We start from the raw sequence: 12,998 nt of genomic DNA on the forward strand, positions 1-12,998 counted from the left end.
GCGTTTGCAAAATCTGCTTAGTTGCACATCTACAAAATCAACTAAGTGTCCGATGATCAATAAAACCTCGGAATAAACGCTTACGCCAGCAAAAATGGTTTTCATTATAAAATGGTTTATTTTTTTGCAAACAGGTTCTGTACAAAATGTAATTCTTTTTAACATGATGGAACAATTTCAATGTAATTGTCGGCAAAGCACTCAATATTATTTTGTGTTTTTAAAAAGTAAAAATAAAAAGTTCATAAATTACAAAAACTAGCCGTACTGAGCTATAGACTTTATATAAGATGTACAGGAGTAAACTGACTTGTATCAGTAAAAACACATTTTGTTTTGAAAAGATGCAACGCTGTCTCCAATACCCTGGAAAATCCCACAAAACCTTTTGTGGAGGCATTTTAAACAGTATAAAGGGGGCGCGACAAATACCCAAACTCATTCATGTATCCTTGCTGATCGTATATTTCAGCACTAACCGGAACTCCGGTTAGCATTTCGCACAGGATGCAGAACGAATGACTTGTTAACATTTCAGTGACGGTTCCCTTTTCAGAATGCTACAAAGAAGAAAAAAAAAATAAAAGCAGCTATTTTATACATTCTATTCTTTGATGGGTCACTGCTGGCATCCAATTCAAGCAGAGAAATGGGAGCCCTCCTCATTCGAACTGGCCACTTTCGAGCTTGGTACGAAACAGTAAAAATACTTCACACGCCTGCGACCGCCAGACTTCCTGAATCTTACAAAAGTGCAGTACTTGCATGTTATTGTATCCACAGAAGCCCCCTTGAAATTATCTGTGAAAAGGCATCTGTTTATAGAAATACTCTTGTGGTAAGTGAGATTTTGTTTTTAAAACAAAAACATGCAGGAATCCTGCAGTGTTTGACAAACAAAGCCAAGTAGTGCATAATTAAAACCATTTAGTAACTCGGCTCACTGATGCATTATTCCACGCCTCTGTCTCCCACTTCGGGACACGAGTGTGCAGTTACTAATTGTGCACTTGATGGTTAACTCTTTGCTTTACAGCTGCAATGTTGAATCTTCATCTGTTTCTTCCCCCCCCCCCTCCCTTTTCCAATGTTATTCATTTCTAGACATCTTTTAAACAACACTCGGACATCGATGCCCCCACCCCCGAGTCATTCACTGAATGCTCCCTCTCTCGCAGTAATATCTTACTATCTTCCAGAACGGTCAGCAGCTCGTAACGCTGCCCAGGCGTTTACTCCTACCACCGTGTCAAGAGTTCACGGTATTATTATTTTAATAACCCCCCCACCCACCCCGCACAATCAATTTTAAATCAATTGTTTCATCTTAAAAGTAGAAGTCACGCATGATCCAACAGAGCAACGCGAAAACAAGACGGGAATCAAACTGGAGGCTGAGGTGGTTTAAGTCCAACAAACAAAAATAATAATAATAATAAAGCTAATTCACAGGATTCGGTGTATCTATGACTGCACGATGCACAAAAATCTCCCTCTCCCCCCTGCCCTGCCCTCCCCTCCTCACAGCCACGGGTGCCATGCGGGGTCCATCCGACAGAGGTTATCGAGGCTGTTGGCGGCCGCTACCAGTGTGTTGACTTTGCTCTCCCCGCCTTCGAACTGGGCCAGGCTGTGCAGCCGGGTCATGATGGCTGTCACCGCCTTCTGAACCAGCGAGACCAGCTGCTGGCTGTCCATGTTCTCGGGCTGGCCGGCTGCCGAGAGCGGGGAGGAGGTGTCCTCCTGCGTCTTCTTGTGCCAGGCAATTATTTCATCGCGCAGCACAGCTTTCAGAATGCCATCAACCTACGCGGAGAAGAAAATTGGATAATTATCTATAATTAACAGAATAACCAAGGGACCTGTCCCCGGGCACAGTAACTGTAATAAGTCATATTCTTTCATCGATTGGATGTGAAATGAGAAAGGGCACAGTAAGACACCCAGCATTTTAATCATAAGCCAGCTTGGACTAGCTGGATTTATCAACACAAGTCGGTACGCATTAGGCAAGATCAACTATTGTATTGCTAAGAAAGATAAACCCTGCAAAAAGCTGCGAGTTATGATGGTCTGGAATGCTATGCCTGAAAGGGCGGTGGAAGCAGATTCAGTAGCAACTTCCAAAAGGGAATTGGATAAATACTTGAAAAGGAAAGGTTCGCAGGGCTACGGAGAAAGGGGGCCAGGGAGGGGGGGGGGGGGGGAACTATTTGGGCAGCTCTTTCAAAGAGCCGGCACAGTCACGATGGGCCGAACGGCCTCCTTCTGCGCTGCGAGCTTTGAAAACAAAAACCCTTGCAACTTTTGCAAAGAACAGATTAGCGAGAATAAAAGGTAAAAACGAAAGAAAGTACAAACTTTAATCAGAAACGTCCAGTTACTTCATGGCCGTGAAATATTTCAGACCTGTTGGGACACTGAGTTTTCCTCAAGATGGGGCTTCATCTCAGCTTGGTTCTCTTGCACTATTTTAAGTACCACAGCAATATGATTAATGGTGCGACCTCTACAAAAACTAACCATTTGTGTAATTCTTTTTTTTGGGGGGGGGGAAGGGTGCGTGACTTTTGGGAAGGCAGAAAGCCTAAGAAGCAAGTGCGTGTGCCTTTCCCCAGCAGCAGGAACATCACACACTATAGGAATCGCAACAGACATCGCATTTGAATCGTTTATGACAGTGTGTTAAGCCGACCATCAAAGTGGAATTCTTCAATAAAGAGAAAATTAAATGGGACAGCATGCTAATCAAAAAAGTTAGGTGTCTGACAGGCTGGGCTACCTTACAGTCTTATTTTATTCTGGTTAGAAATCCAATGAAGCTCATCATTTATCACTGAACGATAGGACAAGTATTTTAAAGATATATAAAAGCTAGAGAGCCAGGGCTGATTTTATTCCAAGTGATACCACACAAAAACCACTTACCTAGTTCAGTAAGGCAGTGCAAGAATGTTCTCTGGAATTCTTATAAAAACAAATTTCACTGTAACCTTGACTACAAACAATGTCGGCCGTGGCTCAGTGGGTCACCTCTCTCTTGAGCCAGAAGGTCACGCGTTCAAGTCCCACTCCAGAGACTCGAGCACATTATCTAGGCAGGCGCTTCAGTGCAGTTCTGAGGGAGTGCTGCACTGTCAGGTGTGCCGTCTTAGGGATGAGATGTTAAACCGAGGCCTCATCTGCCCTCTCAGGTGGACTTAAAAGATCCCAAGGCACTATTCGAAAAAGAGCAGGGTAGTTCACCGGGGCTCTGGCCAATATTTATCCCCCAACCAATGCTTAAAACAGATTATCTGGACATTTATCACAATGTTGTTTATGGGATCTTGCTGTGCGCAAATTGGCTGCTGCGATTCCCTATATTACAACAGTGACTACACTTCAAAAGGTACGTCATTGATTGTAAAGCGCTTTGGGGCATTCTGCAGTCGTGAAAGGTGCTGTATAAATGCAAGTTCCTTCCTTTCCTCTTTCACGATGACAGCAATGTATTTAAAAGATAAACGCAACTGAAAATAGCCAGGACCCCAACAGGAAGGTTGAGGACGAAGCTCTGATAATACTTGCCAGCCAGGCAGTCGAATCACAGAGAAATGACTCTCAGGTTGGGATTTGCCCGATTAGTACAGCGAGTTGGTAGTAGTACAAAGCGACTCATTGATTTGTTGGTCGCTTAAGATGTGAATGTGTAAAATGGGTTTTGCCGTGAGTAGTGCTGACTGCACACAATATGAAGGAGCACAGGGAAAATTTGCAGACACACTCATATCACGACAGAGTCATTTCTAATGAAAACCTCAGCATTTTCTATTCCAGTGGTTTGAGGGTGCGTGAATGTTGCTTTTAGTTTCTAAGGAGGTATTGGCAGTCATAACCGGAATCTTTCATCTTACATTCCTAGTGCTGGGAATTGGAACAGAATGCATGAAAGAATTTAAATTGCTCAGTTCTAATCGTTCAGATAATGGTGGGCATCCACCATCTCTTGGCCTATCAGAAAGCTTCAGACACGCTCCTATTAGTAGCACAGTAAAGTCTGATAGTATGGACGAGACACTGTATTGCCTTACTTTAAAGTTCGGCTGTGCGAAACATCTGGCGACAGCTATCATCGACGCAGTCAGCGGCCCCGAAACCCCGATGGTGGTGAGAAACTCAGAGATGTTTGGAGTAAGCCGGAAGGGCACAGGACGGTTGGCATCCAGATCGCCGGTGGAGTCATTGATATCAAACCTGAAGTACGCCACGTTGAGCTTGCCGGTGTCCTGAAACGCAAGGTCAAACAAAGAGATCCTGTTCAGTCAACAAACGACACCGATAGAACGTAAAACCAGTAGCAAGTATCACGTCGGGTCTACGACACAGAAACAGGTCATTCGGCCTAACTGGTCTGTGCCGGTGTTTATGCTCCACACGAGCCTCCTCCCTCCTTACTTCATCTCACCCTATCAGCATATCCTTCTATTCCTTTCTCCCTTGTGTGCTTATCTAGCTTCCCCTTAGGTGAATCTACACTACTCATCTCAACTACTCCTTGTGGTAGCAAGTTCCACATTCTAACCACTCTCTGGGTAAAGAAGTTTCTCCTGAATTCCCTATTGGATTTATGAGTGAATATCTTATATTTATGGCCTCTAGTTTTGGACTCCCCCACAAGTGGAAACATCTTCTCTACATCTACCTATCAAACCCTTTCATTATCTTAAAGACCTCTTTCAGATCACCCCTCAGCCTTCTCTTTTCTAGAGAAAAGAGGCCCAGCCTGTTCAGCCTTTCCTGTTAAGTATATCCTCTCAGTTCTGGTATCATCCATGTGAATCTTTTTTGCATCTTCTCCAATGCCTCCATATCCCTTTTAAATATGGAGATCAGAATTGTGCACAGTACTCCAAGTGTGGTCTAACCAATGTTCTATACAAGCTTATCATAACTTCTCTGCTTTTCAATTCTATCCCTCTAGAAATATATTGTATTCTAAATATTTATTAAGGGGAAAAATGTACAGGGGTTGAAGGTGTCAGCATCTTTTCATTTTTTCATCTAAAGGGTCAATTGATTTGTCAACAGAAGAGGCAATGTAACCCTCAGGACATACAGTGCAATAGCACTCCCAGAAAGAGCATATTATTACTTGCACACCACACTTTCTGGATAACCCTGGAACTAAATACCAACTGATAATTAAAGCGTTTAAGAATGTTAACTAAATATACCTTCACCTCCGTCGGCCAATTTGCTGGACCCTAAATGCAGAATTCTTTTCCTTTTCTATTCGAGATTATGTCTGGTTGTTTTCTATAACTCAACCTCACGTCAAACAGAAACACTGATCTGATTGAGGTGTTTAAAAATGTTACAAGGATTCGATAGGGTAGATGCAGAGAAACTACTTACTCTAATGGGGAAATCAAGAACGAGGAGTTATAATCTTAAAATTAGAGCCAGGCTATTTAGAAGGAAAATCAGGAAGCACTTTTTCCACACAAAGGGTAGTAGAAATCTGGAACTCTCTCCCTCAGAAGGCTGTGGCTGCTTGGAGACATTTGGAGCTTTCAAGACTAAGAGGGATAGATTTTTGTTGGGTAAGGGTATCAGGGGATAGGGAGCTAAGGCAGCTAAATGGATTTGAGGTACAGATCAGCCAAGATCTAATTGAATGATTAGGCTCAAGGGGCTGAATGGCCTACTCCAGTTCCTACGATCAAAAGTGTTAAATTCTATTTGCTTGTGAACCACTTTGGGACATCCTGGGGACTAAATAAATGCAAGCTCTTTCTTACAATTTTCAAACAACCTCATTAATCAAAGGGTCCGAGGCTCTTCAACATTACTGTGCATCAGGAAGTTTTAAATATTTTAAAGCACCTTTTGGCTGCTAAATTCATTGCGATCTTCAATCTGTGTCTCAGGGTGGATTAAGAAGCGATAAAACGGGATTGTGCAAATTTGAAATAACAACTTTATCGACACCATCTTGCAGCATTGCTTCCATTGATCCTTGAAGAATTTCATCAGGTCTATTCAATTCATTTGCTTTTTATGAACCTGAAGATTTTTTGACATTTATGTCACGAGGGCAGGAGTAACCTTTTGGTAAACCATTTAACGATGATCTGGTAATATTGATACATTAAATTAATGAAAAATGAAGCAGTTCTCAATCAGTAATGCCTGTAGTTTGCATTACGCACATGTATCATGTATATAGGCGGATAATGAGAAAAGTAGCCAGGAAATAACATCGCCTCAAGTTAGAAAGTCACACTTTCTCCAAAAGCTCCACAGTGCAGTCTTCTCACTGACACGTGAAAAGTTCATCTTTAATCATTTTAAAACAAAACAAGAAATGAGAATGAGATGGCCTCCTTTTTAAAAAAAAATCCTAGCAGTAATTGCTTTGGCATGAGACAAGACCAAGAGCTACGAAATGTAGCTTAGCACAATCCCCCCAGTACAGACATACAGTTCATTGCTCTCACTGGATTCATTTTTTACTGCAATAATCATTTGGTTTAAATTAGTTACGTAAATAGATTTTAGCTCTGCAATGACCATTAGTTGCACCTGCTGCAGGCAGAATACTTGCACAGACTGGCAGAGGGCACTAAACATCTAAATGTTCAGCAAGTACACCGGCGGGGGTTAAGATTCAGTGACAATCACAGTATTACTATGACCCTCACTGCGATGAATATAGCAAGTTTATGTAACAAAAAAAACTTTAACACAGCCCTAACTTTTGCAATGAAATGAGAAGAACAACAGATTCTGTGCGTACCTGTGCAATTTGAAGCATCTCTGGATTAAGGCGGTTCAGATGGAGTACAAACTCAGCGAACCCAATTAACGCAAGTTGAATGGTGAACATTTTTCTAAAAGTCCAGTAGTCGGTGGCATTAGGGAAGGTGTGTAACACCCATTCTTTCAACATACTCCGTGGCACCATGTTCCCCTGTACCTCCTTCAGAATTTCACGCAGAACCTGAATATAGGGCAAGAAAAACCCATTTACAATGTCGTGTCCCATCGTCATGTGAAAGCACTGCACGATAAGTAAATTGAACATTGTTTTAAGAAATTAAGAATAAAGATCAGCAAACACGTAAAGTGTCAGGCGCAGAAATGTTAAAGATAGTGAAAGAGAATATAAAAGTTCTATGACATGAAACAAGCATTTATGAGGGAATGAGCGACAAAGGGGAAAAGGGAGGGAAAGAGGAAATGACTGGCAAAGGGGAAGATTGAATGAGACACAGAGGGGGAAAAAGGAGAGTGAGGCAGAGGAGGAAGAGAGAAATGTCACTATATTCCTACATTATCAAGTGACGAAACTTGCATGTTAAATTAGGAGCTGCACAGTAGGATAAACCCCATCCATTGAATATTTATTCCATTGCCATTGTTATTACTGGCCTGGTATTTTTGTCAACATCCCTCCTTACAATAAAGTTGGCAGAGACTTGTACCAGCTTGCAATGCAAATGACGGCGTGAGCAAGGCTGAGCCGTTCTATTTGACATGAGCCTGCGCCCAGCATATTGTAGAGTTATTAGCTATTTGGCAAGTATATGTTGCATGAATATGAAACAATCAAACTTTCACTTGTGCCACGTGTGTAATGCGGCAGTGAAGAAAGGTTAGCTCGGGAAAGTAATTGAAGCCCGAAGGCTGCAGCCGGTTCCATGTGTTTTGGGGGAATTCAGACGAGCACATTGTTGCCTGGAGGGTCTCAATTTATCTATTGCGTTTCATACATCAGCAAACATTTTATTCACCAATGCATGTGACCGTGCGCATTTGACATCAAACTGAAATTTTTATCAAGTTGTTGGAAAGCAATAGATCCCACAAAAACCGTCACGAGATTTTTCACTTTGATTTTGAGATGAGGTGGTTTAAAGGTTATCTCCAATTGTAATCTGTTAAGCAAAGGCCAGAAAGGATAATTGATATTCAAGGTAGGGTTCTTAGAAATGACAACCCTGACCAAATTAGCGAATAGTTCTACACTCCAGCTTCCCCGTGGTTTAAAATTCATTTCCACGCCACTCGACATGCTAAGCAATCATGACGACAGCCATGGGACACAGTTGCTTTTGCATCTCCGTGCAGCCTCAAATGGAACGGTGAAGTGGACCAGTAACATTAATCTTTCTTTGGAGAGTGTGAAGTGATATTTAAAAATAAATCAGGATAAAGCCTTCAATTCTTGGACCAGTCCCAATGGGCGAGGAGGGAGCAAATGGAGGTCCGAGACTCTCGGTGGCTAATAGATCTGACATGAAAACAGGACCGATGGCATCTCTCGTAGATAAAAGGTATGCAAGACCAGCAGGAAGTCATGATCTACATACAGGTGATACTGTGGGATAGGTCGTCAATGCATCTGCATGCACAATAAACCATGTTTTCCATGATGTATGCAGTACTTGAAAATAGTAGTAAATGTAACTCAGTTACTGGTGAAGAAAGCTTTCTCTTTTGAACAAAAATACAAGTAGCAGGTAATGCTAGCAAAATGACTAGTATTATATCCATCATCAAGTGTTTACTCACCCTTTACATGGGCAGAGGTCATGTAAACTGAGAGGTGTAGAGGATCAAAGGGACCTTGGAGTGCATGTCCACAGATCCCTGAAGGTAGCAGGACAGGTAGATAAGATGGTTAAAAAGGCTTATGGGCTACTTTCCTTTATTAGCCAAGGCATAGAATATAAGTGCAGGGAGGTTATGCTGGAACTGTACAAAACATTGGTTAGGCCACAGCTTGAGTACTGCGTTCAGGAAAGATGTGATTGCACCTGAGAGGGTACAGAGGAGATTTACGAGGATGTTGCCAGGGCTGGAGAATTTTAGCTATGAGAAAAGATTGGATAGGCTGGAGTTGTTTTCTTTGGAACAAAGGAAGCTGAGGGGAGATTTAATTGACGTATATAAAATTATGGACTAGATAGAGGGGATAGGGAGGACCTATTTCCCTTAGCAGAGGGGTCAGTGACCAGGGGGCATGGATTTAAAGTAATTGGTAGAAGATTAGACGGGAGCTGAGGAGAAATGTTTTCACCCAGAGGGTGGTGGGGGTCTGGAACTCACTGCCTGAAAGGTTGGTAGAGGCAGAAACCCTCAACTCATTTAAAAAGTACTTGGATGTGCACTTGAAGTGCCGAAACCTACAGGGCTACGGACCAAGTGCTGGAAAGTGGGATTAAGCTGGATAGCTCTTTTTCGGCCAGCACGGACATGATGAGCCGAATGGCCTCCTTCCGTACCGTAACTTTCTATGATAAACAACTCCAAGCCTCATTCTACACTACTTTAACTAGCTAACCACAACAACTTGTATTTATATAACGCCTTTAACATAGTAAAACGTCCCAAGGCGCTTCACAGGAGCGTAATCAGACAAAAATTGACACCGAGTCAAAGAAAGAGACATTAGAACAGGTGACCAAAAGCTTGGTCAAAGCGGTAGGTTTAAAGGAGCGTCTTAAAGGAGGAGAGAGAAGTAGAGAGGCGGAAAGGTTTGGGGGGGAATTCCAGAGCTTGGGGCTTAGACAGCTGAAGGTACGGCCGCCAACGGTGGGGCGAAGGAAATCGGGGATGAACATGCTCAAAATACAGCTAAGTTGCAGTTTCCTCTAGATCTTTCAATAGATAATTCTACACATGCGCCATTCATCAATTTGCACCATTTTCACCTTTAATCAGAATTATATATGTAAAATGTCAAACATGATAAATACTCTACTACTGTAAACCAAAACACAAATCAATATTGCCCCAAGTATACTGAGTGTTTTAAAGCTTTGTGTCTGTACATTAACAAGTGATTTTAATCAAACTGATGACAAAGATTTAGCCATCTTATTCCTGGTCCATGCAAACGTGCTGTGTTAAAATAATTACATCCATCAAATTGTCGACAATTTATTTATGACATAACAAGCCCACATTAACTTTTAGTGCCACATTTATACAAAGATTCTACATTTATTCCTGCTGAGTTTATTAACCATTTTAGTTAACATCAGTTTCAATTTTTTTTTAAATAGAATTCGATGTGCAGTAAATGTCAAATTTCTTAAAATATGACAAGATTTTTAGGAGGCAATCTGTACAAGCCTTAAAAAACACAGGCTTCTGCTAATAGGAGGGTTAGAAGGTTTGAACTTTTTACAGTTATGAAATGTACTTTATTCTCGTCTAAAAAAGGAACTATCCTACACATTTTGGGGCAAGCTCTCTGCCCATTTTATAAATCAATTTGCCAGAAGGAAAAAAAAATGGCCTACCAATTCTGAGATTTAAAGCACGTAATGTGAGCAAATTGCAGCACACACTACAAATTCAGAGATTCAGATTTTATTGAATGTTCATCTTTTCAATACACTTACTTCATTCTGACTGTATAAGGCCCATTAAGGCAAACACATTATTTGACCTTTAAAGTAAACCGTTTATTTGAACAGGGATACTAAATCGCATTTTCCCGAATGTTCTTTGCCGTTTTGATTATTTTTGTTCTTTGCCTTTTTGATTATTTTTTTTTCCTTGCCATTCTGCCCACCACCTCCCTGTCCCCAAAACATAAATTTTCGTTTCTCTCAAAATGCCACATAACTCAAGCCGGGATGCATTTCCACGGGCCTCCATTTTAGTTAGCGCGAATAAATGCCAAACTTCACACAGCATGACAGAAGTGAAAATGTACAAGGCTTTTAAGGAGGCACTTGGTACAAACCTGAAAAAATAAACACAGGCGCCTGCCAAAAAAAAGGTTTAAAGGATTTTAACTTTTTTTTTTAGTTAGGAAATGTAGTTGGTTCAGGTCTAAAACAAGGAGCTACCCGTACACATTTGGGCAACTGCCTATTCTTAATGTGTGAGCGCAGACACCGGGTGTCACCAGGCTATTCAACCATGAGAAGCAACCGATCCTGTCCCCGCCTACCATCCATACATGCGCAGTGGTTATTGGATAGCATCGAGGAGTGGCTAACCTGATTACATCCCTTCCCACCCCCTCTTCTTAACCTGGGTATCTGAGGTGAATTGTCAAATCTCCTTACTGGTGCTCCCACTGCAATCAGCTCACTCCTCATAGAACCAGGGGCATCGAATGTGGCACTTTTCTGGGCTGTGCGAGTTATTTCCACGCCAAGCAGTGCAGTCACTAAAGTCACTGGGGGGGTGGGGGGGTGGGGGGGGAGCTGGCCACCAAATCCAGATTTCCATGATGAAAAGGCAGCAACAAAGCCAGCGTTAAGATGGCCGCAGGTTAATGGGGTGTGCAAATGCTACAAGGGTTAGCGTTCAGCACGGCATTATCTTGTTCGCAAGTCCCGATCGCCCCCAGCTGTTGCGCGCTCCACAAACAAAATGGCTGCAAAAACCAAAAGACTTTGCCTGAAAATCCCTGCCGTTTTTGGGTTCGATCTTTGTCGAAGGTTCATGTCAACATAATAGAACAGCAAAGCACAAACGATTCTTATGACTGGTTACTATTATGATTTTTATTCTGAAAGGGTGCTGGAAGCAAATTCAATAATAACTTTCAAAAGGGAATTGGATAAACACTTGAAGGGAAAAAATTTGCAGGGCTTTGGGGAAAGGACAGGGAGAGTGGGACTAATTGCATAGCTCTTTCAAAGAGCCAGCACAGGCACAATAGAACGATACAGCACAATTCAGCCTATGATTCAATCACTTATATAATGGTAAAAAGAATCATAAACATAAAACAAATGCAAAGGGAGAGACAGACTGGAAAACGATTTCAAGACTGCACGTGATAAAACTATGCGATCAATCCAATTTTTGGATTTTAAAGAAAGGGGGGAAAACTGCAATCTGTGAATGGATACACTGAATGGGATTCGTGAAGCTGATGTGTTAACCTGAGTTGTTTGCTTTACATTCATATCGAAAAAGTGACCGATCTTATTTAAATTTGCATCTTAAAAAAACACGTAGCTCCTTAGTGACGTTTTACTGTTGTAGCAGTTGTTTTCTGGTTATTAAATGTGGGTTCATTTTAACAAGCTGCTGCCATGAAGACCAGGGTGCACGAGGAGAATCCAAACCTGGATGTATCTCCAAATTTTTATCAGCTGGTAAAATGCAGAAGGCAAAAAGCAAGTTTACTCAGTCACTTGCATCGCCGCAAACTGAAGGGAGGATTTCACCTCCAAAATAAGAAGGAAAGAAAGGGTAAGCACAAGGGAAATTCACTTCCAAGAGAACAGATCTTTGAGGGCTATGCCCAGGAGTCTAGGGTCTTGAAATAGAATTGCAGCGATTGCTTTATATGAAAGGTCACCATGGATAATTTGTTTTAAGGTTGCCTCATTTGTTAATTTTATTTTTTGTGCTGATTTGCGATGGGATTGTCCACACCTTTGCCCTGATTAATGCCATTGTAAGCCTTGGCTGAGTGGGTAGCACTCTCGCCCCTGAGTTAGAAGGTCGTGGGTTCAATTCCCACTTGAGCACAAAATCTAGGCTGACAATCCGGTGCAGTACTGAGGGAGCACTGCACTGTCGGAGGTGCCACCTTTCGGATGAGACGTCAAAACCAAGGCCCCATCTGCCCTCTCAGGTGGACGTGAAAGATCCCACGGCACAATTTCGAAGAAGAGCAGGGTAGTTCTCCCTGGTGTCCTGGCCAATATTTATCCCTCTACCAACATCACTTAAACAGATTATCTGGTCATTATTACATTTTTGTTTGTGGGATCTTGCTATGCGCAAATTGGCTGCAACGTTTCCTACATTACAACAGTGACTACAGTGCTTTGGGACGTCCTGAGGTCACGAAAGGCGCTGTGTAAAATGAATGATCTTTCTTCTTTGGTGTGACATTGTGTATCCTGGCAAGCTGTTGAACAGAAAGTCGAGATATTTTTGACAATGCCAGTGCCAGATTTTCACAGCATTGTGAGGCATAGATGGCAAGAGTGCGTCCCTCTGCTTTTATATCAGAACGGTGATACCAT

The 12,998-nt window shown here is 42.0% G+C and overlaps 1 protein-coding gene across 2 annotated transcripts in view; it reads right to left on the reverse strand.

The window, feature by feature from the left end:
* Nucleotides 1-1,299: 1,299 nt before the first annotated feature.
* trrap (transformation/transcription domain-associated protein) overlaps nt 1,300-12,998 on the reverse strand; it is a 174,911-nt gene continuing 163,212 nt past the window's right edge. For both annotated transcript variants that reach the window (XM_068003488.1, XM_068003487.1), the window contains 3 exons: nt 6,782-6,985; nt 4,074-4,268; nt 1,300-1,806 (listed from right to left, as the gene is read on the reverse strand). In XM_068003488.1, coding sequence (XP_067859589.1) covers nt 1,522-1,806; nt 4,074-4,268; nt 6,782-6,985 — 684 coding nt within the window. In that variant the 3' untranslated portion in view covers nt 1,300-1,521. The remainder of the gene's footprint in view (nt 1,807-4,073; nt 4,269-6,781; nt 6,986-12,998) is intronic.

Source organism: Heptranchias perlo, chromosome 22 (genome assembly GCF_035084215.1).
Source record: "Heptranchias perlo isolate sHepPer1 chromosome 22, sHepPer1.hap1, whole genome shotgun sequence".
NCBI lineage: Eukaryota > Metazoa > Chordata > Chondrichthyes > Hexanchiformes > Hexanchidae > Heptranchias > Heptranchias perlo.